Consider the following 27,078-nt stretch of genomic DNA (forward strand, 5'->3'; position numbering starts at 1 on the left):
TCTTGCTTTAATAAAACCCCCAAGGGCGGCGGGAAGAGCCACAGCTGGCGCTCCTGATGGGCTGGCCAGTCTGGGCCCAGCTCCCCCGAGACCTGCCGGACCTCTGGACTGCTCTGTCGATGCCTGTGCCACTGACTTCCAGGCATGAGGTGGTTCCTGCCCTGGACGCTGGCAGCAGTGACCGCAGCAGCCGCGGGCAGCGCCCTGGTCGCGGTGAGTCCTGCCTGGAGGGACTCGGAGAGGGGACCCAGCAGGAGGAGAGGGGACCCAGCAGGAGGAGGGGGGACCCAGCAGGAGGAGAGGGGACCCAGCAGGAGGAGAGCGGACCCAGCAGGAGGAGGGGGGACCCAGCAGGAGGAGAGGGGACCCAGCAGGAGGAGAGGGGACCCAGCAGGAGGAGGGGGGACCCAGCAGGAGGAGAGCGGACCCAGCAGGAGGAGAGGGGACCCAGCAGGAGGAGAGGGGACCCAGCAGGAGGAGGGGGGACCCAGCAGGAGGAGAGGGGCTGGCCGAGGAGGCAGGGAGGTGCCCACGTAGAGGGCAAGGGCCGGGCCCAGGGTGAGGAGGAGGGCTGCACGGGGTCAGCAGGTTCCGGAAGGCGGGGCGGAAGGGACACACCTGAAGAAACAAAACTAACGGGTCCTCGGTGCCTTCTCTCACCCCTGAAACAAAGCTGAAAGGAAGGGACCCAGGGAGCTGGCGGCCGGGCTGGCTGTGTGACCTTGGGCTAGTCCCTCACCCTCTCTGAGCAGCCTAAAGTGAGCACGTTGTTAGGAAATTTCTTGAGTCTTTGGGTTTGGAGGGAAGGGGGGAATGTGTCTGCAAGGGTTGGACATACTACAGGAAGGGGACATGGAAAATGCCAAGAAATGTTGGAAAGGAAGATGCCAGCTTTCACAGAAGAGCATCTCTTGAGTAAACGGCGCTGGGGTGGTTTCTGAGCTCAGCTGCCGCTGCCTCGGGCTGGCTCAGCCCGCTACAGTGGAGGAAAGCGTGCACGTCTGGGTCCTGCTTACGAAGCCCGCGGTTTCCAAGGAGTGCCGGGGGGCTCTCTGTCTCTCACCTCCACCCCGGGCCACACTGAGGGGCAGGGAGAACGGTCTGCACCTCCCAGAAGCCAGGGGAGCAGGACACGTGACACACAGAGCCCGCCTGCAGGGGCTGGGCGTGGAGGCAGGCACGCGGTGGGGAGGGGGTCGGCTGGGGAGAGCTTCGGCACCCAGGGCGTCTCAGCCCGGCCAGGGCCGATCGGAAAACCGAGAGATGGAGGGAGATGGCAAGAGAGGTTTTCTCCCCGCTCACACTGACAGCTTCCATTGGGGTCCCTGGGCCCCATTCATGGATGAGGAAACTGAGGCTCAGTCAGCAAGCAGCTGGCTCTGACTGAACCGGATCTGAGGCTCAGAGCTGATGGCTGACTGTGGGCAGCTGCCTCGCAGGAGCTGGGTAATAGGGACAGTGAGGGCAGGGATTGTCTGTCTGGTTCGTTGTTAAAGCCTCCATAGCTTGCATGGTGCCTGCCTGCCCCCACCCCACCCCACCCCAAAGACGTTAACTCCATTTTTACAAATGAAAGAAGTGGAGACAGAGCAGGTAAGGGGCTTGCCTGGGGTCCCGTAATCAATCAGCAGCCCGGGCTCAAACTGAGAACTTTTCCTGCCAAACCCGCTCTTTCTTCCAGAGCTTCCCAAGTTTCAGGGAAGAGAACATTTCCTGCCCGCTAGCGAGAGCCAAGCCAGCCGTAATCTCAGGGCTGCTCCGGCTGGGAGGACAGGGGGTGGATGGAGAAATGGTGCGAGGTGTGGAGTAGCGAGGTTGGAGAGAGGTGGAGCCGGGGGCAGGGAATCGGCTGGTGGGACCCAGGACGCTGGGACCCCAGATGCCTCCGCAGAGCCACTGACGCTGGGGAAGGGTGGGCACCAAGCCACAGGATCAGCTGAGGGGACACGCACAAGACTCAAAAGTCCAGACGGTCCAAGACAGCAAGATGGAAGGAAGGCTCCCTGGAGGAGGCGAGGCATCTGTCCTCTGTGCAGCCCCCGTCTGGAGATGTTCTTTGGGAACCGGACACGAGCCAGTCCCCACTTGCTGCCCGATTCAGGGGCTCCCCAGCCCAGCGCTGGGACACGCAGGGCATCCTCACCGTCCCCACCCCCCGAGGGCTGTGGGACACACATGGCAACCAGGGCTCTGCTTCGGAGCCAAGTCCCAGACACGGCCACCCTCCCTCCCACGCTGACACGTACACAGAATGCAAGTCCACTCGGGGTCCCCGTGGGATTCTAACGGAAAAAATGACTATAGATGTGTGCCTATGGAAGAAAGAGGCTGTGCGCGTTGCCAAGAAAGCTTGGAGGAAGTGAGGCTGTGGAGGGGGGAACTCGTCCTATCGGAGGGGAAGGCGTTTTCTGGAGGTTCCGTAATTGAAGGAGGGAGCGAGAAATCAAGCAGCGAGATGGGGTGGCGAGGGCAGAGCCGGAGCCCAGTGCAGGGAAGGGCCTGTAAGGTAAAGGTGTGCTGCAGGGATGCCTTCTTCCTCCCTCTCTGCGTTCTTTCCTCCTTCTGCAAACACTCATTACTCACCGGGCACTGAGAGGAGGCACTTGGTGCACCGCCCGCTGAGTCCTGGGCGAGATGCCCCATGTATATACATACCTAAGACCCCCACGTATATACATACCTAAGACCCCCACGTATATACATACCTAAGACCCCCACGTATATACGTACCTAAGACCCCCACGTATATACTTACCTAAGACCCCCACGTATATACATACCTAAGACCCCCACGTATATACACACCTAAGACCCCCACGTATATACTTACCTAAGACCCCCACGTATATACATACCTAAGACCCCCACGTATATACATACCTAAGACCCCCACGTATATACTTACCTAAGACCCCCATGTATATACGTACCTAAGACCCCCACCTATATACATACCTAAGACCCCCACGTATACACGTACCTAAGACCCCCACGTATATACATACCTAAGACCCCCACGTATACACATATCTAAGATCCCCACATATACACATACCTAAGACCCCCATGTATACACATACCTAAGACCCCCACGTATATACATACCTGAGACCCCCACGTATACACACACCTAAGACCCCCATGTATATACATACCTAAGATCTCCCGCAGTTTGTCCACCAGACTAGCAGTAAGTGCCTCCTAAAACTCTCCTGGCAACATCATTAAGAAGATAGCATGATCCTCCTTTAGAGATGCTACACCTAAAACTCAGAGAAGTTGAGTCATTTGCCTGAGGTCACACAGCTAATAGCAGAGCTGACATCTGAGCCTAGGTCCAGCTCTTGGCCATACAGCCTGCTGCCTTCGTGGCCCACGCACTTGTGTAGACATGAGAAGCGTGTGGCCCCTGCCCCTATAAGAGCTACAGGCTAGTGAGGCTGGTGACGGCCACCCAGCTTCAGCGAGTCCCTTGGCCACTCCGGACCTCACTATCTGTGCTTGGTAACGGGGCCCAGAACCTCAGCTCCCCAGCTCCCTGCTGCTGGGCAGTGAACACGGGACCCCTCGAGGGAGGGTCAGAAGCATTGGGTCTTTGGCTTCCATATCGCGTCTCTCATGTACACGTGTGTGGGCGTGCACAGGCGTACACGTATGCACAGCATGTGTGTGATCGCAGCTTGTGTGAGCACATAAATCCCCAAGGTGTGTGTGAGTGCAACAGGGTGGTGTGCTGGGTGTGAAATGGAAACTCTTCTCTCCTTCCCCCCCGGACCCCGTGCAGAAAGGTGTGGACCTGAGTATGTGGCGTAGCCCTTAAAAAAAGAGTGGGAGCATGAGCCGTGTGCCTTCATTACACCTCCTGGACACAGTTTAGACCTGAGCAAGCATCCCCAACCCCACCCCGGGCCCCACACCCACGAGCTCCCTGCTCAGAGCCTCTCCTGGCCACTTGGGTGTTCTGCTCTGAGCTCTGGGCCCCTCTGCCCACCGCTTGTCTCAGGTGCAGGACGGGCACATGTTCCACCTGGCACAGCCCTTGGCAGGCTCGCCTCTGGAATGCAAACAGAGCTGTGCTCCTTGGGAGACCAGACGCTGACCTCAGGCTGGGCAGTCCCCCTGAGCCCATCAGCAGGATGGAAGAGAGGGACCTCCCCCAGGTTTCAGAAAGGACACCCCCATCCCCAGCCCCATCAGCAGAACAGCCAAATGGCAGGAGGCTGCCTTTAGCTTTGTACAAACAGAAACCCGGAATTCCTCCCAGGAACCTGCACCGTCCCTCTGGGCAGCGGGGAGGGGTTGCTACACAACACTGTGGGCTCCGTATGGCACAGGGTCAAGTCCCGGGAGGGGCCAGGCGGGGTGCCAGGTGAAGCCCGGAAAGCAAGGAGAGGTCCCCATAGCACCGTGTGACACTCAGATGTCCAGGAGCAGAGTGTGGACGCATGGCTCATTCATTCATAACACCACGGCGCACCCTATGTCCCGGGGACCAAGTGCTCACTGCGTCTGGCACAGTGTCCTGAGCACTCTGTACACTTCAGCTCACTAGAAAACCGCACTCCTATGGGGCAGGCAGTACCCTTAGAGTCTAGCCTAGCCGTGTTCAATCAGGACCCGCTCACCACGGGCGGCTACTGAGATCAGACCTGGGGCCAGTCCCAAAGGAGCCGTAAGACTCAGTGTGAATACAAGCATGTAAAATCCTCATGACCATTTTCTCCATTGGCTCCATATTGAGGTGATAATATGTACTCATGTGTTGAGTCAAACTAAATTTATTAAAACAAATGTCACCTGTTTCTTATTACTTTTAGGGTGGCTACTAGAAAATGTCAAGTCTCAGAGAGGGCTCACGTTGTGTTTCACTAGACAGCGCTGGCGCAGAAAGACGCAAGTGTCCACGAAGGAGTTATAGCAGGAGGGGAGGAAGAATATTGAGGGTCCCCGGCCCAGCCCCTCCGCCTGTAAGCCGCATGCCCCCAGACAAGGGACTGGGCCCATCTGAGCCAGTGTCTGCATCTGTGAAGGGCATAATGTTCGCACTTGCTTCTTGGGGCTGTTGGGGGAATTAGAATGAAGTGGAGATAAGCTATATGAAGCCCCTCAGCCCCCGAGGGGACATGGAGAAGGGGTCCCGCTGTTGCAATAGTAGGGGCGGGGATCCCCAGCTTGAGTGGAAATGCTGACAGCAGACAAGGGCCAGTTCCCAGTGAGCAGAGGTTTGCAAAGCCCCCGTCTCAGTACCAGGGGTGTGGGAAGAAAGACTGACTAATTGGTAGGCTGGGCTGGGCTCAGGTGGGGGAGGGGGGCAGGGGGAAGAGTCTCCTGAAACTTCAAGGTTTTCACATCCTGGCCGGCTTCCCTGCACATTTAAAGAAAGTCAGTGAACACTTTGGATTGTCATGTAGGAGAAAGAAATACCGATGGCGCTGATGGTGGTGCTGATGGTGGTGCTGATGGTGGTGCTGGTGGTGCTGATGGTGGTGGTGATGGTTGTGGTGCTGCTGATAGTGGTGCTGATGGTGGTGATGGTGGTGGTTGTGGTGGTGCTGATGGTGGTGATGGTGGTGATGGTGGTGATGGTGGTGATGGTGCTGATGGTACTGATGGTGGTGATGGTGATGATGGTGGTGATGGTGGTGATGGTAGTGATGGTGGTGATGGTGATGATAATGGTGATGGTGCTGATGATGGTAGTGATGGTTGTGGTGGTGATGGTGGTGCTGATGGTGGTGATGGTGGTGATACTGATGGTACTGATGGTATGATGGTGCTGATGATGATGGTGCTGATGGTGCTGATGGTGGTAAAGATGGTGATGGTGGTGCTGATGGTGCTGATGGTGCTGATGGTGCTAATGGTGCTGATGGTGGTGCCAATAGTACTGATGATGGTCTGATGGTGGTGCTGATGGTGCTGATGGTGGTGCTAATGATTCTTGTAGGTGAGACTTGTGTCTTACAGCCCATAGCCAGGGTCCCTGCACACTGACTATGAACTTCATAGCCCACCCATATGCTTTTTCCATGACTGCTGACAGCCCTGTTACATGCCCAGCCCTTCCTATTTCTGGAGATGTGGTTGGTGATACAGGGTTGGCTCTGTCCCCACCATGGAGGATGGCTCGCACATTAGAGATAGAGTTTTGACACTAGCAGAAAGGAGTGTGTTGAGAAATCAGAGGGCTGTGGGGGGGGGGAATGCCAATTCCAGGGCCCTGAGCCAGAACGCCTGGGGACACCCCCAGGCACCTGCATGTTAAGGGGTGCCTTGAGGATGTTTATGCACACTTGGCTTAAAAAGAAACATTGAATTTGATGGACTCTAGTCTCTCCTCCAACCTTGACATTCTGTTAATCTGCCAACTCTGCACCTCCTCCTCTTCCTCCTCCTTTTTCTTCCTTCTCCTCCTCTTCCTCCCCCTCCTCCTCCTCCTTTCATAGAGGAGATGGAGGAGGAGGAGGAGGGGGAGGAAGATAGAATTGGATGAGAAGGAACTGGGCCTCTCAAACCCTGAATAACGGTCATGCCAGGAGACATGACAAAATCTGTGCCCGCCCGGCCCCAGGCCCCCAACCTGGACGTGAGTCTAGACTTGGGACGACTGTGGATCGCTAAGCTGTGGTGCGGGGGTGTGAGCGGGGGTGGAGAGGCAGCAAGAGAGAATGAGAGCCCAGGCCCAAAGGAGAGCAAGGGAGGGGTCCACCCTGTGTCTCTGGGAGCCCTGCGTGGTGTCTAGGAGCAGAGGGAAGGGCCTCGTGCCGTGAGCCGCCCAGGGGAGGATGGCGGAGGGGGAAGGGGTGGTCTGAGGGAGGAGGAATCCTCTGAGGGAGCAGGGACTCATGACCCTGCCTTTTGGACAGAATGGTAGTCTTGCCTGTTTAGCTAGAAGCCCAGGGAGATAGCTTGTTGCTGGACAGCAGAAGGCCAGCCCCTCCAGCGATCCAGGGGTTCACTCCTGGGAGGTGCTCAGAAAGGAGGTGCCCACCCTCTCACACTGTGGCTGCCCCCATCAGTTACATCAGAAACGTGAGAACAAAGTGATGAAGAGGGTGGGGTGGGGCGGGCAGGTGGGTCACGTCCACCACCCTGAGCCCCGGCCTGGGGCCACGTCTTTCCACTTGTCCCAGGACCTCTTATTTCAGTAAAGGATGGACACAAACAGCTTCCAGACAGGGCAGCCCTTTCCTGAAAGCTCCCAGGCCCAGCTGGGCCAGCTCGGGCTGTTTCTGTCTCAACCCTGCCCCCCTGTGGAAAATCTGGGTGCGGCCTCCCCAACCCCAGCAAAGGAAGTTCTGGGCCTTTCCTTCCCTATTGTTCACTGAGTGCTTGCCCAGGGTGTGCCAGGCGCATTCCTGGGCACAGAAGGGCCGGAAAGAGCAACTTGTCTCCGAAAAGACCCTCGAGGGGCTCCTGTATCCTTTTCTGGGGCCCTTGTTAGCTTGGGCTCAACTGCAGGCAGTTGTCATATTTTGGGTCTCGATACTGTGACTCCCTTTGGGTCAGGGACACGTCTTCTTCAACTGCACCAGCCGCATGGGGGATGCTTAGTGCAGGTGTGTGATGGGTGGACGGAGGATGAGTGGCGGGTGGATGACTGTGAGTGAATGAGGGAGCATGCAGCATGGCGATGACAAGCGAGGGCTCTGGAGGGACAGCCGGGTCACGGACCACTTCCCAGCTGCGAGGCCTTGAGGTTTCGTAAGCTCCTGAAGCCTCAGTTTTCATCCCTGTGAAATGGGGATGGTACCAGTGGCTCCTCCTGCGGGCTGCTGGAGGATGCTGTCATCATCACCGTCTCACACAGGAGGACTTAGAAGCTCAGAGAGGGCGAGTGCGGCGCAGTTCGCAGAGCTGGGAGTGGCCGTGGGCTGGGGAGGTGGGCTCCCCTCACTGCAGAAGTCAAGCCCTGGGCTCTGCATCCCAGAGCCCGCTGCACCGAGAGCCACATGCTCTCAGAAGTGGGCGGGTCCATCTCTCTCATCACTCGGGACTTTTCAGGTCCCCGGGGTGGTCCACCCACCACCGTGCATTCTGAACCCCCCTGAGAAATCTCAGTGCCAGCCTCCTGCCCAGCCCTCGTAAGTCAGGATGTCTGGGGACGGCGTCGGGGCCTCAGCGGTCCTTTGACACACAGCCACATATGGAACCGACAGGAAGGGACTCTGTTTGAGCTGGGAGCTGGGTGGAGGCTGCTGTGTTCAGGCTGAGCAGGCAGAACCGAGCAGGGACAGGCTGACTGAGGGAGCACAGGGCACCCGGCCCGGGGAGGCATCTCGGGGTCGCCTCCTTCTTCCTGTCTTCCCTGTAAACACCGTGGCATCTGCAGGCGTCGGTTCCGGAAGCACTTCGTACGAGGGACTTGTATACGACCGACGGCAGTTTGGACACGCCCAAGGCTGTGCTCCGCTTTCTCTGAACTTCCTTATACCATGTTCTTGCTTCATGATTGGTTTCCACCCTCCCGTCCCCCACCCCACCCCCGTCACCTTATTTCCCTCTTGACTTCTGCTGTTAGGAGAAAACAGGGCAGGCCTGGTATGGCCGTGAGTTTTCCAAGGTCAGTTTCTCCATCTGTACAACGGGCACAGCCAGCCCAGGTCGGGCAGCTCACCATGGATAAAATGACAACAGTCAGGGCTGTTTCGAGGAGGGATCAGGGTGTGCGGTCGGCCCCTGTCTGTGCTTGGGAAAGCAGGGACAGACTCCAATCCCCAGAGAACTCAGGATTCGGGTGTGAGCTCAGGGCCCTCAGCCCCAGAAGGAGAGAGTCCCATTTGGGAGATGCTAGAGAGGTCTCTGGGTAGGTGCTCTGGCCGCCTCATCTGTTGCTGCTGGCAACACCGAGCGCCCTCCAAGTCCTCCGATGTCACCACCTACGTGCGTGAACCTCTGTGCTTTATGGGTTTGGCCCCAGTACCTATTGCTTAGACGAGAACAGATTGCCTGCTTAGTGCAGAAACAGAGAGTCACAGGAGTTATATTCTCACTGTCCGCTGTAGAGAAGGACGTGTCTTTCTGCGCGGGCACTGCAGGTTGGGGCGCGGACCCTAACGCAGCCCAATCAGGTAGCTGAGGCCAGGGTGGCATCGTGGGGTGCCCTACAGAGCCGCAGCTCTGCAATGAGGCTCTAGATATCTCCTCAGGCCAAATGTGGGGTGCTAGAGTGACCAGAGACCCATGCCCCAAACAGCCCCAGACCACCATTCAAGGTCAGCACAAGGTCACAATACCGCAGCGCCTCCCACCACTCGCAGTGAGGACGAGCGCTACAGCCGTGCTGATGGCTGGTCTCCAGGTGTGGGAAGGGCGAGCGTGCTGGGACCTTCGGATTTGGTGGAATTCTCCAGGGATTCAATGAACAGACGGTCTGGGGGGCCTCTGTTCTTGGGCTGGGAGGTTTCTCCTGTGCCTTTTAGGATGAAAACGGAAAGTCCATAGTTTTATGACAATGGTCCATGTACCAAGGCAATGTGCAGGTGGGCATGCCATATCCCGCTGGACATTCGAGCAGGCTGATGTCCCGTGTGTGTGTGTGTGTGTGTGTGTGTGTGTGTGTGTGTGTGTGCGTGCGCGTGTGCATGTGTGCATGAGCGTGCATGAGCGTGCATGTGAGGGCTGGCTGGCTTTGTACCACTAGATGGCGCCAATAGCAAGGGCCTAACTCAGAGCGCCCAGAGCCCGTTTCTCCATTGTGCCGGGGGACACAAACCACTTTGCCTCTGTCCAGTGTCTGCTCTGCCACTTCCTTCTGGGGGTCTTTGACTTGGTAGGGAGACAGCAAGATGAACAGTGGCCATGTAGAGAGAGGCACCCCCCAGGTTAATAGCTCATCCAGCTCAGGTCAAAGTGTCCAGCCCCCCAAGTGCTGGGTGCTATGGGGGCGGAGAGGGGAAGTCATGCTTTTGAGCGTCTGCCTGCCTTACACCACACCCTGCACCAGTGTGTCCCTCCGCCTCTCAATGACTCCTGGATGGGGCGTTATCGTGACCAGGTCACGGAGGGGATACTGAGGCTCAGAACACGTCCCAGGCCGCCCGAGGGAGCCACCTCTGTCTCCGGGCTCATGCTCTCTTCTTGGGTGGAGGCTGCCACACACCCTCTAATGTGTGGGGGGGTGGGCAGCTCCTGTACCGTGGGCTGTGCAAGGCACGGAAGGCTGCTCTCTCCACGGTCAGGAAGGGGTGTGTGTGCGCGTCTGGTTGTTTTTGAGGATTTGGGGGTTTGAGGTCATGTTGTGTTTCTGAGGAAAAGCAAAGAACAGGTGAACATCAGGAGCACTGCCAACCCCAGAGCAGTCACTGCCGCTGGCAAACCTGCCTGAAACCAGCCTGGAGCTGACAATCCTCAAGCCGGGGCTTGCCTTCCCGCCTTTCGAGGGCCCTCTACTTGTTGAGCCGGTGTTGACTGCGCTTACGCCGTGCCGGACCCAGGACCAGGAGTCCAACACATCAGCTTCTCACCCCAGACCCCCTGCCCTGGCCTCTGGTCCTGGCAGCCAAGTGCGCAAGCGTGGGTGTCACTCGCCACTGCGGGCAGTCCTGCCTGGTGCTCAGAGAGCTTGGGGCTCCCCTGGGGGGCCCAGCACCCTGCGTCCAGCCTCACGCTGTCCTAAGTAGCCTCTCGTGTGTGTTTTTCCTGTAAGCCGTGGGTCCCACATGCACAGGAAGTGTCCACATTCCTCTTCAAATGCCTCAACTTCAGGGACACTGAGAACTCGCTCTGCCAACGTTTGCTGAGTGACTAAAGGAGCCCAGAGGAGGCTCGGGGGTAGAGATGAGAGCAGAGAGGACCGTGTGTGTCTCAGCCCAGGTGTCACCCTGAACATGTCCCTCTGCCTCTTTGATTTTCCTCCTTGGCAAAGGGAGGGAGAGTCTGTCTGAACATCTCAGCATCTGTTATTCAAAGAATGAAACGCAGGTCTATAAATTCCACAGCGCCGTGTTCCTCTGGTTCGAGATGGCGGGGGCAGCCTGGGACCCCCCCCCCCCCACACACACACAGAAGTCCTGGGCCACCTCCGCTCTCCTCAGAGCTCCGGCGTCATGGTTGAGATGTTCGGACAGGAAGCTCCCAGCAGGGACCACACTGGCCTGGGCGGCTGGCAGCTGGCCGCAGCCCACACTCTGCTCCGGGCAAGGAGGTCTGGATGGTGGTCCAGGGAGGGGCGTGAAGGTGACTGGATCTCCAGACAGCTTGAAGCCCCTGTGCCTGCGCTTTCCTGGTGCTCAGGGGAATAATAATAATAAAAGTCAGCTGTTGATCTGAGTCCCGGCGCTGTGAGCTCTTAAGGACCCTTTGTAATGACGTAAAGAGCGCAGGTCGTTAGGATGCAGAGAAAAGAGAAATGGGCTATGGGCCACGACTCACGGGTGACTTCTTTATTTTTTATTATTAATTTTAATGCGGTGACATTGATAAATCAGGGTACATATGTTCAGAGAAAACATTTCCAGGTTATTTTGACATTTGATTATGTTGCATACCCCTTATGGGTGACTTCTTGGAAGGCATTTTCCTGCTCAAAGCCTCAGCTCCCCCCTCTGTAAAATAGGCCGACTCACCGACCTCTGGAGGGGAGGGCGGAGGGAGGAGGGGGAGCGAGAAGGGAGGAGAGAGGAGGGAGGAGGGGGAGGGAGGAGGGAGGAGGGGAAGGGAGGAGGGAGGAGGGGGAGCGAGAAGGGAGGAGAGAGGAGGGGGAAGAGAGGAGAGAGAAGAGAGGAGGGAGGAGGGAGGAGAGTGAAGGGAGGAGGGAGGAGGGGGAGAGAGGAGGGGGAGGGAGGAGAGTGAAGGGAGGAGGGAGGAGGGGGAGGGAGGAGGGGGAGGGAGGAGGGGAGGGAGGAGAGTGAAGGGAGGAGGGAGGAGGGGGAGGGAGGAGGGGGAGGGAGGAGGGGGAGGGAGGAGGGGGAGGGAGGAAGGAGGAGGGGAGGGAGGAGCGAGCAGGGAGGAGGGAAGGGAGCGGCATGTGGTTCAGCATGGCGGAGCTCTGATGCAGCACCAGGGCCCACTGCCCACCAGCAGGGTGACTCGGGCACTCGCCTTCACTTCTCTGAACTGCCAGGTCCTTGGCCCTGTTTCTTTCATTGAGGAGCAAGGAGATGTCTGATGTGCAACCCCGTGCTGAAAGCACAGACATAATTTTATGTAACCTTATGAACACCACGAAGCTGAGAGGGTGACCCCCCCCCCCCGCAGCCGCTGTTCATCTCTGCCATCCCCCCCCCCCCGCAGGCCTTCTCCCCAGCCCCCACGGCCATGGCCTTCACCCCGGCGCCCCTGGAGGACACGACCTCACGCCCTCAGTTCTGCAAGTGGCCGTGCGAGTGTCCGCCGTCCCCACCCCGCTGCCCGCTGGGGGTCAGCCTCATCACGGACGGCTGTGAGTGCTGCAAGATGTGTGCACAGCAGCTCGGGGACAACTGCACAGAGGCTGCCGTCTGTGACTCCCACCGGGGCCTCTACTGCGACTACAGTGGGGACCGCCCGAGGTACGCAATAGGAGTGTGTGCACGTAAGTGACACCTTCCCCACCTTCCAGCCATCTCCCAGCATCCCCGGCTGTGGCCCAGGGACCCCCCAGGAGCCCCCCCCCATGGCCAGGCCCCTGTTCTGCAGGAGTACCCCTTCCCCCCCACCCACACACACACTCCAGTTCAGAATAAGAGGCCAGGGCTAGGACCTACCTGCAGAGGGACAGGTGCCTGCACTTCTCTTGTCTGCATCACCAGGGGTCCTGCTCTCTTCTCAGACCTGGAGGCACACCCCGGGCCGACTCCAGGGGAAAGGAGCCGGCAGGAATGACTCAGCCTGTGTTTGTTCTCCTAGTGGTAGGACCCTTTGCTGGCTGCTCATGGCCTCCCAGGGGCACTAGGACCCTGCGCAGCTCCCGTTATTCTAGTGATATTGTCAATTAAAATAATACAAGCTTTTTAAATTCAGTGGTCTTGAAAGAATAAAAGCCAGCAGCCTACAATCGCTTTTTCCTCCCTCTTAACCCAGTTACTATTCTTTCAGTTACTACAGTCAGCTTTGATTTTGTAGCCCTTTCTTCTGGTAGTGATGACTATATAACTATTGTTATAACTTGTTTGATTTAAAATATCAATTTTAGATCATTTATTGATGATCTTATATGGTAGTATATGACCTAATGACTTAGCTCCTCAATGATACCTCCCCATCTTCCAATATCATTGTCATATTTTTGTTCATTCAGTAATCACAGTTTATAATATTACAAGTATGCAAATACGGTTTACTACAGCATGAGATACTTGTTTGAATTTCCTTTCTTATGAAGCCTTTTTGTGTTTCCTGAAGTTTCTATTTGCCTTTGCTTTTATTTATTTTATTGGCTTTTAACTTTTGGTCTTTATAATATTCTCATGTTGGGGAGGGCTGTTGGGGTGTGTTGTCAGTTTTTCTCTTCCAAGTGCTACATCATGTCCTTTTTTGTTCCCAGAGACCTCCTTTCTGGGACTTTCTGATCTCCTGCTTCTATCTGGACTGGTATTCCTTTAGCCTGAATCATCTAAGCGTGTATCCAAGATACATGAGCCAGCATGACAAGGAGAGGTAACTAGGCACCATGGCGCAGCAGCCTGACCTCTGAAAGGTTCCCCAGAGCCTCGTCAGCCCAAGCGCCTCTTCCCCTCCCTCGCCATGAACTATGGCTCCACAGACGCCTGGTCCATATTTGCACACGGCACAGTCTTTCGTCCTCAGCTCCCTCACTGCGTCTCCTGAGTTGGCTTGTTGGTGAATCGCGCACAGATCCCTGATCAGACAATCCTATCTGAGCCTCACGGTCCGTTTACGAGCACCTGCTGCTCTGCGGTCATTGGTTCACGCTTCCGCTTTCATACCAAGTCTCTAGCTTGACCGGTGACATTCCCATCTTTTCCCTTTTCCCTTTCCTCAGATGCACCCCTAGCCCCACAGAACAGTGTGTTCAAACAGAACTCCCAGCACCACCGGCACAGAGTCACCTGCCGTGCCGGGGGGAGAGTGTTCTTCCTGGGTACTCCGCACTTCTGGGAGCGGGGATGGCATCCACACTCTTAACAAGCTTCCCACGTGATTCCCATGCATGCTCAGGTGTGAGACTGACTGCTAATATACAGTAGCCCCCCTAAATCTGCAGGGGACACATCCCGGGCCCCCCAGCGGACACCTGGAACGTCAGGTAGTGCTGAACCTTACGGATACCACGTTCTCCCTCCCAACCAAGTACTAACCAGGCCCGACCCTGCTTAGCTTCTGAGATCAGACGAGATCGGGCGCGTTCAGGGTGGTATGGCCGTAGACAGCCACGTTCTTCCTATATGCACTCACCTATGATAAAGTTGAGTTTATAGACACAGTAAGAGATCAACGATAATTGTAGCTAATGATAACATAGAATACTCATAACAATATACTGTATGTAAACAAAGTTAAGTGGCTGTGGCATCATGAAGTAAAATAAGGGTGACTTGAACATCAGCACCGTGACCCCCCAAGAGTCGATCTCATAACCGAGACGGCTTCTCAGTGGCTCAGGGATAGGGAGCATCCGCAGCGTGGACGTGCTGGACAGAGGAACGACTCGCGTCCCGGGTGCCACAGAGCAGGGTGGCGGGTGATTTTATCACAAGATTCAGAACAGCCTGCAACCTAAAAGTTGTGAGTTGTTTACTTCTGGAATAGTCCACTGAATATTTTCAGAAAGGGCTACAAAATGGTTGACCACAGGTAACTGAGATCATAGGAAACAAAACCGCGGGTGGGGCAGGGGCCCTGTATATAGTCAGTCACATGCTCTCCCCCCAAATCCTTTAAGGAAGTCTGGCTGAGCCTCCCTGCACTAGATGCCCCTCCAGGCATAGGAGACTGTCTCGTCACCTCTTTCCCATCTGTCCTTCAAGATCATTGGAAAGGTGATTCAGTTCACCGTCATCATACTAATCTCTCAAGCTGTGCCGACATCTCACCGTGTGCCAGGCACCACGCCCTTATGGGCATTCTCCCATGGACTCAGAGACTGTGGGGGCCTCACCGCCTTTCCCCACCAGGGGCCTGGAGAACTACCTTCCCACCCTCACACCGCATGATAACTCAGGCCCTGCTTCAATCACTCCAGCCTCATAGCTCCCCCACCGTGGGCCTCTCTGTGTGTGCTTCCTCTTCCTCCCTTTCCTTGTGGCCGGCAGGGGACTGTCACAGGGATACCACTCGCCCCATGTTCCCTGGTCAGAGAGGTTTGCGGATATTGGAATAGATAACGTTAAACAGGTGTTACAGAACTTCTCAGAGGGTTGAAAAGTTCATGGGCATTGTCAAATTTCAAAAGGGGAGCTATCATAAGAAACCCTTTTTTTTCAAACTTATTTGCACAGTGAACTCTGTTGTCCAGGTAGATGTTTACCCACCCCCAGCCTCCCAATTCCACCCCCTCCACACACACACACTCGTGCACACCCACAGATATGCACATCTTGTGTGGTGTGTACACACAACCACAACACAACTAAGTAGTGCTCTACTGCAGTGTTTTTCAACTTGCTGTCTGCAAACTGCTCGGCCAGAAATTTCATGTGGGTCTGCAAAAGAGTTAACCCCCCTGATGTTGTGTGAAGGTTCTACATCCAATGATCTGAATCGAGTTCGCTTATGCTCGGGGTGATTTCTGCCTTAGCGGTCCCCAAAGTGATTCTACTATCTTCACCGGTCCCCAAGTGTCAGCAGGCTGGAAAGCACTGCTCTACTGAATATCTTCCCAGAAAGGCTGCCACTGTGTCTGAGTGTGAGACGCTAGTACAGGGAGGAAGAGTCTAGGCTCTGACAGTGACAGAGAGGAAGGCACCGGGGACCACAGGAGAAAAAGTAGAGTTTCTCTACATAGAAAAATTCATCAAATGGTCAATTCAACCAGCAGACGGTCCCTGGGCAGGCTGTCTGTCCTTGGAGATGTGCCCATAACTGCGTCAGGACAAGGTGTGTAATAAACGTCACCATTGGCAACACTGGGACATAAACCCAAAGGGAGAGTGGTGGGGGTCGTGGCCAAAGTGGTGAGTGCAAGCTCTGGCAGCCAGAGGTGGCCGGTTCTGGGCACTAGCCACTGTGGCTGGGCAGAAAAGTGAGCCCGGTCTTGGCCACGCTGCTCAGTTTTCAAGAAAATGCAAAAATTCAGATTTGGGTATAATTTGTACATGTTGGCAGCATATTCAAAAAAAAAAAAAAAAAAAGAGAGAGAGAGTTTTTAACTACTCTGTGAGCCAAACTAAATACTTCTGTGGGCAGAGGGCAACCTCTGAATTCCATCTCTGCCTGTTTCCGTACACAAACACTACTCTGCCTTTAGCACAGCTGGTCGGGCCTGGGCAGTGTGTCCTGCTGAAGGGACCATGAAGTCTACAGGCAGACGGACTTGGGTTTTGAATCCTGGCTCCACACTTGCCGGCTACGTGACCTTGGACACATCCCTTAAGGTGCTTGACCAAACCAGCCTCGAGTGGCTGTTTAACATCAACAACAGAACGCACGAAAGCCTCAGACGTGATCAGTGGCTGTGTTCACTGCTGTGCGGCTTTGTTTTAGCTTTCCCTTGTCGAGGTCATCTCGGCCCTGTCCAAGGTCATCCTCAGAGGTGGAGCCAGTCCAGGGCCAGGCTCAGGCTCCCCAGTGGGAAGAGTGAGGCTGGACAAAACCCAGCACACATGGGCTCTGGAGCTAGACAACTTGAGTTGGAATCCCGGTAACATAACTAAGATATGACTTTAGGCTAGCTACCTGACCTTGTAAGTGTCACTTTCCAAGGAAGGAGTGACAGATGGATAACACCTATCTCTTTAGATGTTTGAGATGCCAAGTACCTGATCCATACCAGCCGCCCAATGTAAAGAGTGGGGCTCGCCCCACCTCCCATCCATCCATCGATGTATTCACACGGTGTTACAGTGACGGGGTTCCAACAAGGCATGACCCACTGTCCCTGCTCCTGCGCAGCTGATAGTCAGTCCTGTAGGGCTGTAAGTTACGGGCGTGAAGGCTCGATAGCAGAGCAAGGTGACCTGAGTTCCTGGAAGTCCTTCAGCAAGAGGGAAGCTCGCCAGGCCATGGCCGGATGCGCAAGTCTGAGATTAGATAGGCGATGGTGGAGGAAACACCCAGCTTCACTGAAGCTGCTCCTCCCACTTGTTAGCCAGAAAGTGGGGGCGCTAGAGGCCACCGCTGGTCCCCCCGCAGCCATCGAACACACCGTCCACCCTTCAGCCTGTAGTGGCAGGTGAGTCACAGCAGAGCCACCAGCACCCCTGCCCCCCGCCCCCCGCATCGCCCAGGAGACTGGGGACAGCTCCTAGAAACAGTGTTTCTCAATCTTGGTTGCAAATGAATTTGCCTGGGAAGCTTTAAAAAAAATTTTTTTAAGGCCAAAAAGTAAAAACACCGTGTCCCAGGTCCACCCCCACGTTCTGGGGCAGGTGTGGGCATTGGGACTTTAAAAAGTGGTTCTCCAGGTGAGAACCACTGTGCCAAGGGCTCAGGTACCTGGCACTGCCTCCTCCAACCGGAGTCCACCCACAGAGGGGCAGCGACCTGGGCTTCAGCACACACCCTAGACCCCCGCCAAACCCCACCGCCACCAATGTGCGTGTACACTCATAGGTGCGCACGCATGCACACGCGGGCACATGCCTTCCTGGAGTGAGAGGGCGCAGTCGGGGTGACGACACAGAAATGAGTGATTCACCCGTGTTCCCTCCTTTACTGTTGTCAGGTGGTAAGGTGGCAGTGTTTCCTTACGGGATGGACTCAGCCATGCCAGGAAACGTAGCACAGAGCCGGCGCTTAGGACCCCTTCTCTCCTGGTTGATACTGCGATTATCATTATTAATACCCACCCTCAGGCACATCCAGGAGAAGGCGGAGCTATTGGCAGACTGTGGATTCCAAACTAGTCTCCGCGGTGGGGACCCTGGCTGCCCGGGCCTCCTGCCTGCACTTCCTCGCACTGTCCTCAAGGCCGGACACGTCATTGAGGCCACTCGGGTGTCAACCACGTATCTCATGTCTAATGAAGAACTGAGTCTCATTGCCCCCAAAACCTACTCCTCTAAGGACAAGTCTCTGTCCAGGGGTCAGGTCCCAGAACTGACAGTCATTCCTGAGCCTCCTGCTCTCATCGTATCCCATTAGCCAGCTAGTCCCGGCAGGAGCCCAGGAGCCCTCCGTTCTCATCATCGCATCCCATTGGTCAGCTAGTCCCGACAACCCTGCACTCCTCATCGCATCCCATTGGTCAGCTAGTCCCGGCAGCCCTGCACTCATCATCGCATCCCATTGGTCAGCTAGTCCCGGCAGCCCTGCACTCATCATCGCATCCCATTGGTCAGCTAGTCCCGGCAGGAGCCCCACTCTCATCGCATCCCATTGGTCAGCTAGTCCCGGCAGCCCTGCACTCATCATCGCATCCCATTGGTCAGCTAGTCCCGGCAGGAGCCCAGGAGCCCTCCGTTCATCGCATCCCATTGGTCAGCTAGTCCCGACAACCCTGCCCTCATCATCGCATCCCATTGGTCAGCTAGTCCCGGCAGCCCTGCACTCTCATCGCATCCCTTTGGTCAGCTAGTCCTGGCAGGAGCCCTCTGCCCTCATCATCGCATCCCTTTGGTTAGCTAGTCCCGGTAGCTCTTGCTTTCAAATGGACCCAGAATGCTAAAGCCTCTCCTTGCGACTCTCTCTTCATCTCTCCCTGGTTCAGGTGTCGCCACCTCTCACCTGGGTTACCGGGTGGCCTCCTGACAGTGTGCTCACTACTTTCAGCCCAGTCTCCACCCGCAGCATCAATGTTCCTGATGAGTACAGCTCCCAACACTGAGTCAGCAGCTTCCTGTGAGCACGTACTGCGTGTCAGGCGCCCTTCTAGGCTCTAGGCTCCAACAACTTTGCGCCTTCCTCTGAGCCCCCAAGCAAGCCCCCTCTCCCTTCATCTCTGGCCCCCGCCCATGTCCTCCCCCAGCACCTGGGCAGCTCAGGCCCGTCCCGCCCCACCTGCCCACCTCAGCGAGGCCCTGCCTGTCCATCTTACTTAGTTCTGCAACTGCCCAGCTCCCAACTCCCCTCCTGCTTCCCTGTTCCTGGCACGTGTCCCCATCGACATTCTAGATGATCTGCATGTCGTCCTCTGTCACCGCCACTGCAGTGTAAACTCTGGGAGGGTGTGGCTTTTGTCTGTCTTGCCCACGATTGAATCATCGGCACCTAGAATACACCATTAATATGTATGGAATGAATGGAACCTTTGTTTCAAAGTGTTCTGATTGGTTTTCCATGTCTGACCTGCTCAGAACCGTGAACCTAGTGACAGATATTTGTCAGTTGCAGGCTTTGTGCTGGGGACAGGACAGGGAGCCGGCCACCTGGGTCCCTGGCCCGGTGATGCGGTATCCTCTTACTCCACCATCAGGTGTTATTATTATTCAATGAGCAGCAGCGGAAGGAACTCCCGCTCTCTGCTCACGTCCTGCCAACTCACCATGGCTAGCTAGCTGGGCCTGCCTTTGCTGTTTCCCCTCCCCGATGGTGGGAGAGTCCCGGGTTTGGGCGCAGTCCACCACGGCGGCTGCCCCGGTGGGGACCCTGGGCCTGACCCAGCCGTGCTGTGTTCGCAGAGGTGGTCGGCGTGGGCTGTGTTCTGGATGGGGTGCGCTACAACAACGGCCAGTCCTTCCAGCCCAACTGCAAGTTCAACTGCACGTGCATGGACGGCGCGGTGGGCTGCACGCCGCTGTGCCTCCGCGTGCGCCCCCCGCGCCTCTGGTGCCACCACCCGCGGAGGGTCAGCTTGCCCGGCCGCTGCTGTGAGCAGTGGGTGTGCGAGGATGAAGCCAGGAGGCTGCGGAAGACAGCACCACGTCACACGGGAGACCTAGGTGGGTGCTGGGCGTGGCAGCAGAGGGGGCGGCCCTGGGGGTGGGCGGCAGACCCTCCTGGGGATCCGAGCACCTGCATGTGGTTGGCCCAAGCCCCAGAACCCCATGCCTGTCCGCCACTCACTAGCTGTGTGACCCTGGGGAAGTCACATCCCCTCTGGACCCTGTTTTCCCCTGGGCAAAGTGGGAATGACACCTCTTGTCTGCTGTCCTGTGGGACCCTCTGAGTGTAAAACGAGGATGTGCTTTGTAAAGAACAAAGCCAGTCACGCGTGATTCACTATTATCCTAGTGAGGAGATTAGGCGGGGGGTGCAAAGTGGAGGAGGGCTGGTGAGTGGGTACCTGGAGAGGAGAGGCCAGCATAGCAGGTGCGAGGGCAGGAGTGGGAGGACATGGCTCTCCTTTACTATGGAGGGTGGGAACAGGTGAGGCTTCAGCCAGGTAAGCCAGGTTACAGGAAGCCCTGGAAAGGGAGGGCAGAGAAAGGTCTGTTTGTTTCACCAGTTTGCTGGAGCCTAGCCAATGTCAGACACTTAGCATGTACCAATTAATGTTTGTCTTGTGGATGGATGGATGGATGGATGGATGGATGATGGATGGACAGGTGATGGACGAATGGATGGATGAGTGATGAATGGATGGATGGATGGATGGATGAATGGGGGATGGATAGGGGATGGATGGATGGATGGGTGGAGGATGGATGGATGGATGGATGGATGATGGATGGATAGATGGATGGATGGATGGATGGGTGGAGGATGGATGGATGGATGGAGGATGAATGGATGGATGGATGGATGGATGGGTGGAAGATGGATGGATGGATAGGGGATGGATGGAGGATGGATGGATGGATGGATGAGTGAGTGATGGATGGATGGATGGATGGGTGATGGATGGGTGGGTGGATGGGTGGATGGATGGATGGATGAATTATGGGTGGATTGGAGATCTGAACTTGGGCAGTGGAAGTAGAGGTGACAAGGAAGGGGTGGATACAGGAAGAGGTTGTGCAGAAACCAAGTGAAGGAAGTGTTTCAGGAAAGAACAAACCAGAAAGCAGGAAAGCAGAGGGTATAAAAGGACCAACCCTTCAGGCCGTGCACCCTGGGTGGGTCTGACTGGACCAGGAAGGAGGGTGGTTTCCCCACCCCCTGCCATAGTTCAAGATGGCACAGCCTCTCTGGGCAGGGTTTAGAGTCCCCCACAGGGATGAGTCAGCCCCATGACAAAGCGGTCCCTGTGGATAGAGGCGATGACAGGGAAAGCTCTGTTCCTAGTAAGTCCCGGCAGCAGTCCCACCACAGCCCACCTTGGCAGAGCCACAGGAGGGTCAGAGGGTGGGGGAGGCAGCAGCTGTCAGCCGCTGTGTGTGGCCCAGTGACCCCATTCTGACTGAACACAGCAGAGCCTCCCTGCCCAGCCGGTGACCCAGAAACCAAAGTCCTTTTATCCTCCTAGGCAAATCCCTCCCCAGCACCCCCTCCCTCCACCCTCGCAGCCCAGCTCACCCGGACCAGCCTCTCCTCTGTCCCCGGAGGCCTCTCCCTTTTCCCTTCTGTCTCCCAGGTCTCCCCTTCTCTGCCGTCCCCTCGCTCATCCATCCCTCATTCACTCACCAGGGATCCCTGCACACCTGTTAGCCTAGAGGGGCGGGTATGAAGACCTGACCCTTCCGTTTTCTCTCTCCCCTCACCCTACTAGATGTCTTTTCTTTCCTGTTTTTTGCCCCTCCACCACCCCCATTTTTGTCTCCCAGGCCCGTTCTCTCTCCCTCTCCCTCTCTCTTCCCCTCCCCTACGCTTGCCCTCCATCTGTCTTCCCTCCCACCCCCTGCCTGTTCCTTTCTCTCTGGCCTCCCCTTGGGGTCTGTCTGTTGTGTCCCTCAGTCCATCTTCAGTGGGCTCTCTCCTGTCTCCCTGGCTTTCCACTGACCTCCTCCTCTAGCTCACTCCAGTTTTGTTTCTCCGAGAGTCTGTGAACACTCACCGCGTCCTAGACACCAGGACAGAAACATTAATAGAGCCACCTGAGAGCCGGTGGTCAGGAAACCACACGTGCTCACATTTATGGAGGGCTTACTAAAGGCAGGGACAGCTCGAGTGCCGCCACGTGTGTGCACCGATCTTTCTCACGCACAGTCTTGGGAGGGAGATGCCACCCTCGGCCCACTTGCAGGTGGGCATGCCCCGAGTTGGACCCATGCGTTTCCAGCTCTGAAACCTGTGTGTCTCTGTAACCACCATGCCCTCAGCTTCACCCGGATGCAATGCTGGGTGTGCTGCTCGCCTTTGACCTTCCCTCAAATAAACTTCACCTCTGCAGGGTCAGGAACAGTGTCTTGTAACCTGCTACTTCCAGCACCAAACAGATGCCTGATACAACTCCGTCAGCTTCTAGATTCCTTTTCTTGTCTTACCAGCCCCACAAGGCAGATGTTATATTCCCATGAGGAGACAGAGGCCAGGCTGGTTGTCTAGGACCACACAGCTGGTAGGTGGTCAAGCAGGAGTTGAACTCAGGTCCACCCATCTCTAAAGATGGTCTTCCCTTGCCTGACCAGGCGGTGGCGCAGTGGATAGAGTATCAGACTGGGATGTGGAGGACCCAGGTTCGAGACCCTGAGGTCGCCAGCTTGAGCACGGGCTCATCTGGTTTGAGCAAAAGCTCACCAGCTTGGACCCAAGGTCGCTGGCTTGAGCAAGAGGTTACTTGGTCTGCTGTAGCCCCACAGTCAAGGCACATATGAGAAAGCAATCAATGAACAACTAAGGTGCCACAACGAAAAACTAATGATTGATGCTTCTCATCTCTCTCCGTTCCTGTCTGTTTGTCCCTATCTGTCCCTCTCTCTGACTCTCTCTGTCTCTGTAAAAAAAAAAAGAAAAGAAAAGAAAAGATGGTCTTCCCTCCAGAGAAGTGTAAGGAGCTCAGAACAAGTCCTTCTCCCCCTGGGGATTCGTGACCAGTTAGAAGCCACCTTGCCAGTTCCCTCCTCGCTGAGTGTCAGGGACCCAACCCGTAGTGGTGACGGGGGAGTTAGGAGAGATGGAGGCTGGAGGCTCACGGGGAGTCTGGTCCGTGCCCGCAGCAGCCGCGGGCGAGGTCGAGCCCTGGCACAGGAACTGCGTCACCTACACAAGCCCCTGGAGCCCCTGCTCCAGCAGCTGCGGCCTGGGCGTCTCCACGCGGGTCTCCAACGCCAACGCCCGCTGCTGGCCCGAGCAGGAGAGCCGCCTGTGCACCCTGCGGCCCTGTGACGCGGACATCCGTCTGCACATCAAGGTGGGTCACCTCCCAGGGCACATCAAGGTGGGTCACCTCCCAGGGCACATCAAGGTGGGTCACCTCCCAGGGCACGTCAAGGTGGGTCACCTCCCAGGGCACATCAAGGTGGGTCACCTCCCAGGGCACGTCAAGGTGGGTCACCTCCCAGGGCACATCAAGGTGGGTCACCTCCCAGGGCAGGGCAGGCGTCTCGGACTTCACGGAAAAGCGGAGCTTTGAGCCTGGCTCCCGGGCTTTCTCGTGAGGCCGTTGTAAACTGGGAATAAACAAGCCCGCCTCCTAATGGTTACTGGGGTCAAGGGTGTCACCGGGTTGGTGTGTTGTGAATGTCACTCAACGGGAATGGTTGTGGTGACCATTGTATTAGAATCAAGGTCACTCTGGAGAGGACCCAGGGACCCCCTCACTGACTGCCACTCTGCTCTGCTCCTGATCAGCTGTCACCGTGTGCACCTCATGACAGCCACGTCGGGTGACAGGGAAGCACTAAATAAAATGGGTCTGGGGACAGCTGGGGTCAAATGCCCGTCTGCTCTGCCTGCACGTGGCTGTGCCAGTCTCCTGTCTCTGAGCCCCTGGCCCCGTGTCAGTGAAACATTGGAGCTGACCTCAGACCGCCTTCTAGCTTTGAGAGGCTGACGTCATGAAAATAAAGACCAAGGGTGTGTAGTGGAAGACACTAGGCTGAGCCCCAGGCCTCAGAGGTAGAAATGGATGCCATGACCTCAGTCAGGGCCTCCGTGCTTAGGCCTTGGGGCTGTGCGTGTTCCTGGTGTCACTTAAAGAAAAAGAAAGTCAGTACAAATGGTTCCTTGGGGATGCTGAGGACGGGGTTGCCCAGTAGACCCGACAGCCCAGCTTCCTACGATACCTCCCTACACGGCAGACGGCCACGGCCCCTGTCCCTACGCCAGTCACCCCTGTCACTCAGCTGGGCCCTCCTCCTCCTCCTCTTCCTTCTCCTCTTCTCTCTGGTTATCTCCCCTGCTCCCCAGCCTTTGTTCTCGGTGCCTGGTGGGCGGGAGGCACCCAGCAGACATCTCATGACGCAAGTGTGCGTGGACAGTGAGCAGGAAACACAGGAGCAAAGGTCCCAGCTTGGTGACTGCTCGGCTTTACCATAAAGCTAATTCAAGTCCCCTCTGTCACCCCAGCCCCCTGCCCTCACCACCCAATTCTGTTTCCATAATCATATGCCTAAGGGGTTTCTTCACGTTGTATGAGCCCCAGGCCCCATGTTGCCTGGATCTCCTCCTTCCCGCTGGTTCTGGATTGGTTCCGGTACAAGGTAGCACCCCCCCTCCCACCCTGGAACTATTAGTCCAAGCAGTTTACTTAGTGCCTGCTTGGTACCAGGCGTGGAATTAGACTGCAGCCACGCAGCAAGAGCCCCACTCTGGGGTGACCCACAGCCCGTGGTGAGACAGCTGCTTGTAAATAACACCAATCCAGCTGAGTCAGGCGCACGGTCAGGGTGTGTGAGAGGCCGTGGGAGGCAGAGGAGGGGGAGGCTAGGAGAAAGCGTGTCCCCGGTCATGGAGTCCCATGGTGGCTCTGCCACTACCAAGCTGGGCCACTTGGTTGACTGAAGGAGCCACAGAAGCGTGCGTCCTGTGTTGGTGAAACTGTGACAAAGGACTGGGCAGTGGCCAGGCAGACATGGAGGCAAGAAGGGAGACTGCAGACTGCGAAGTGCGATGTCAGCAGAGCAGTCCCCATCCGTGACCTCAGTTTACCCTGTAACAGGGCGGGTGTGGCGGTAGGGGGCGGGGCCTTCCGAGCCTGGAGGTGCTGTCCATCTAAAGGCAAGGCCAGTGCTCCCCCGCGGGGCGTGAGGAGGGAAGAGGGCCGGGCGCCCTCTGCGCAGCCCGCCTGAGATCTCCTTGCCCGCAGGAGGGGAAGAAGTGCTTGGCTGTGTACCAGCCGGAGGCGCCCGTCAACCTCACCCTCGCCGGCTGCGTCAGCACGCGCGTCTACAGGCCCAAGTACTGCGGGGTCTGCACGGACAACAGGTGCTGCGTCCCCTACAAGTCCAAGACCATCAGCGTCTCCTTCCAGTGTCCCGACGGGCCCGGCTTCTCCCGCCAGGTCCTCTGGATTAACGCTTGCTTCTGCAACCTGACCTGCAGGAACCCCAATGATATCTTCGCCGACTTGCGATCCTACCCTGACTTCTCGGAAATTGCCAATTAGGCGGGCACAAGACTCAGGGCTCCGGCCTGGCCCCGCGCCTGCAAAGCAGCCAGCCCTCTGAGGCCCACCAGTGAGCCTTCCCTGGTCCCTTCCCATTCATTCCCAATGGCCCTGACCCACCCCCTGGGCCCCTTCCCTGTCTCCACACCCTGGGCCCCTTCCCTGCCTCCAAACGCCCAAATGACCCGCTACGCTGCTGCTTCTCGGGCCCAGGCTCGGGTCCGTCCTTGGCTGCGTTCTGCGTACACTATGAAGAAAGTGTCTGTCTCCATCCGTCCTGGACGGCCCGAAGCCTGGTCTGGCCGGTGCAAATCGCCAGGAGTCCTCCTGGGTCCCCGAGGACAGAATCAGCTGGACACCCAACATCGCTGATTCCCTCTGGAGAGGCCAAACCATGGGACTCTGGATCCATTCGAAAGGACAGACGGGAGTGAGGACGATGGGACAGTCTATTATCTGGCCCCTGTGTGCCCCTGAGTGGCACTTGAATAGGCAGCCCTGAGCACAGCACCCCAAAGTGTCTCTGACCCCCAAGATCTGTATACCCCAAGTGAAGCAAATGGTCATCTGGGTTTGCTTGTTCATAGGAAATTGTATCTATTAACCGGGTATCGTTGCGGTTAAGTTTCTCTTCACTCCTCTGTGAAGGGTACACATTGGGTTCATTTCAGTTAGAAATGCAATTTGATGAATCGTATTCTCATTCGTGGGAAAAGTCCCTAGTCCAGTCGATGCTTGAGGGGCAGAGTGAGGTCAGCCAGTTCTCAGAAGGAGCAATGGACTCTAGCGTGAATCCGCTGCTGACCACCAGGACATTGGGGCACTGGCCAGACCCTTCCTCAAATGCAGACCCGCGCCCGGCTTGGGGGCTCCTGGGAGTTGGTGGAGCCCCTGAGACGGCCTCTAGACCCATGGGAGCGGTGTCCTGGGACATTCCTCTGCCCTTGAGGGGCCTCAGCGCACGTCCGGGCCAGACCTCCCTGAAGTGACGAAGAGGTCCAGGCTGGGTGTGGGGCAGACCGAGAAGAAGGGGGTCCAGTCGGCATCGGCCTGGGTGGCGAGGGTCACTGGGCCCAGGACACAACATCTCTTTCTGCCTCAGTGACCCGTGTCACAGACTTTGGGTCTCCCGACCCAACCCACCCAGTTCGGGTGGGAGGACAGAGGTTTACCAGCTGTTTAGAAACAGGAACCCACTCAAGTGGGATTAGGAGCCAAAGGAGATGAAGCTAACGGGAAGAGAAGGTTGTTGCTCGTGGAAATGAGGCTTGTGTTTATTTCCTGTTGTTATTTTTATTTGGCACCTTCCACGTGCCATGTTCTCAGCGCTTTCTCTACCCTAGGCAAGCTTGGGGACTGTGGGGAAAAGGGCCCATTGTTACTTCTTTTCTGACCAGTGTGAAATGGGAGCAGTCAGGAAGGTGAGGAAATCTGACCAGAGTCACCCGGCCTGTAAGTGGCGGAGTCGAGGTTCCAATCCCAAGCTGGGCTGACTTGATAACTCGAAGTCCCCGCCCCCTCCCCGCTGCTACTTTTAGAGCTTTCTAAATGCATCCCAACAGGAAAATGGGTCAAAATAAGCCACTTCTCACTGTCATGTTTTTCACTCTGTACTGTCTCTCCGGGTCCCTTCTGTAAGAGAAGAGAATCTGAAGTTCAGTTAATTTAGGTGC

At 56.6% G+C, this 27,078-nt stretch overlaps 1 protein-coding gene across 2 annotated transcripts; it reads left to right on the top strand.

Annotated features, from left to right (window-relative positions):
- On the top strand, nt 1-27,078 carry CCN4 (cellular communication network factor 4). Of its 2 annotated transcripts, none has more exons than XM_066379560.1 (5): nt 1-213; nt 12,235-12,514; nt 19,659-19,919; nt 23,019-23,209; nt 25,106-27,078. In XM_066379560.1, the coding sequence occupies exons 1-5, from the start codon at nt 145-147 to the stop codon at nt 25,403-25,405; spliced, it is 1,101 nt and encodes a 366-aa protein (XP_066235657.1). In that variant the 5' UTR covers nt 1-144; the 3' UTR covers nt 25,406-27,078. The 2 variants fall into 2 exon arrangements, with proteins under 2 accessions (XP_066235657.1, XP_066235656.1); XM_066379559.1 differs by having other exon boundaries at nt 3-213; nt 23,016-23,209.

Source organism: Saccopteryx leptura, chromosome 3, assembly GCF_036850995.1.
Source record: "Saccopteryx leptura isolate mSacLep1 chromosome 3, mSacLep1_pri_phased_curated, whole genome shotgun sequence".
Taxonomy (NCBI): Eukaryota; Metazoa; Chordata; class Mammalia; order Chiroptera; family Emballonuridae; genus Saccopteryx; species Saccopteryx leptura.

Excerpts from the sequence above, each read along its gene's own strand:
- CCN4 (XM_066379559.1), top strand. The coding sequence starts at position 145 with ATGAGGTGGTTCCTGCCCTGGACGCTGGCAGCAGTGACCGCAGCAGCC. Across the intron at positions 214-12,234 it reads CGGGCAGCGCCCTGGTCGCG|GCCTTCTCCCCAGCCCCCAC; the intron begins GTGAGTCCTGCC and ends CCCCCCCCGCAG. Across the intron at positions 23,210-25,105 it reads ACATCCGTCTGCACATCAAG|GAGGGGAAGAAGTGCTTGGC; the intron begins GTGGGTCACCTC and ends CCTTGCCCGCAG.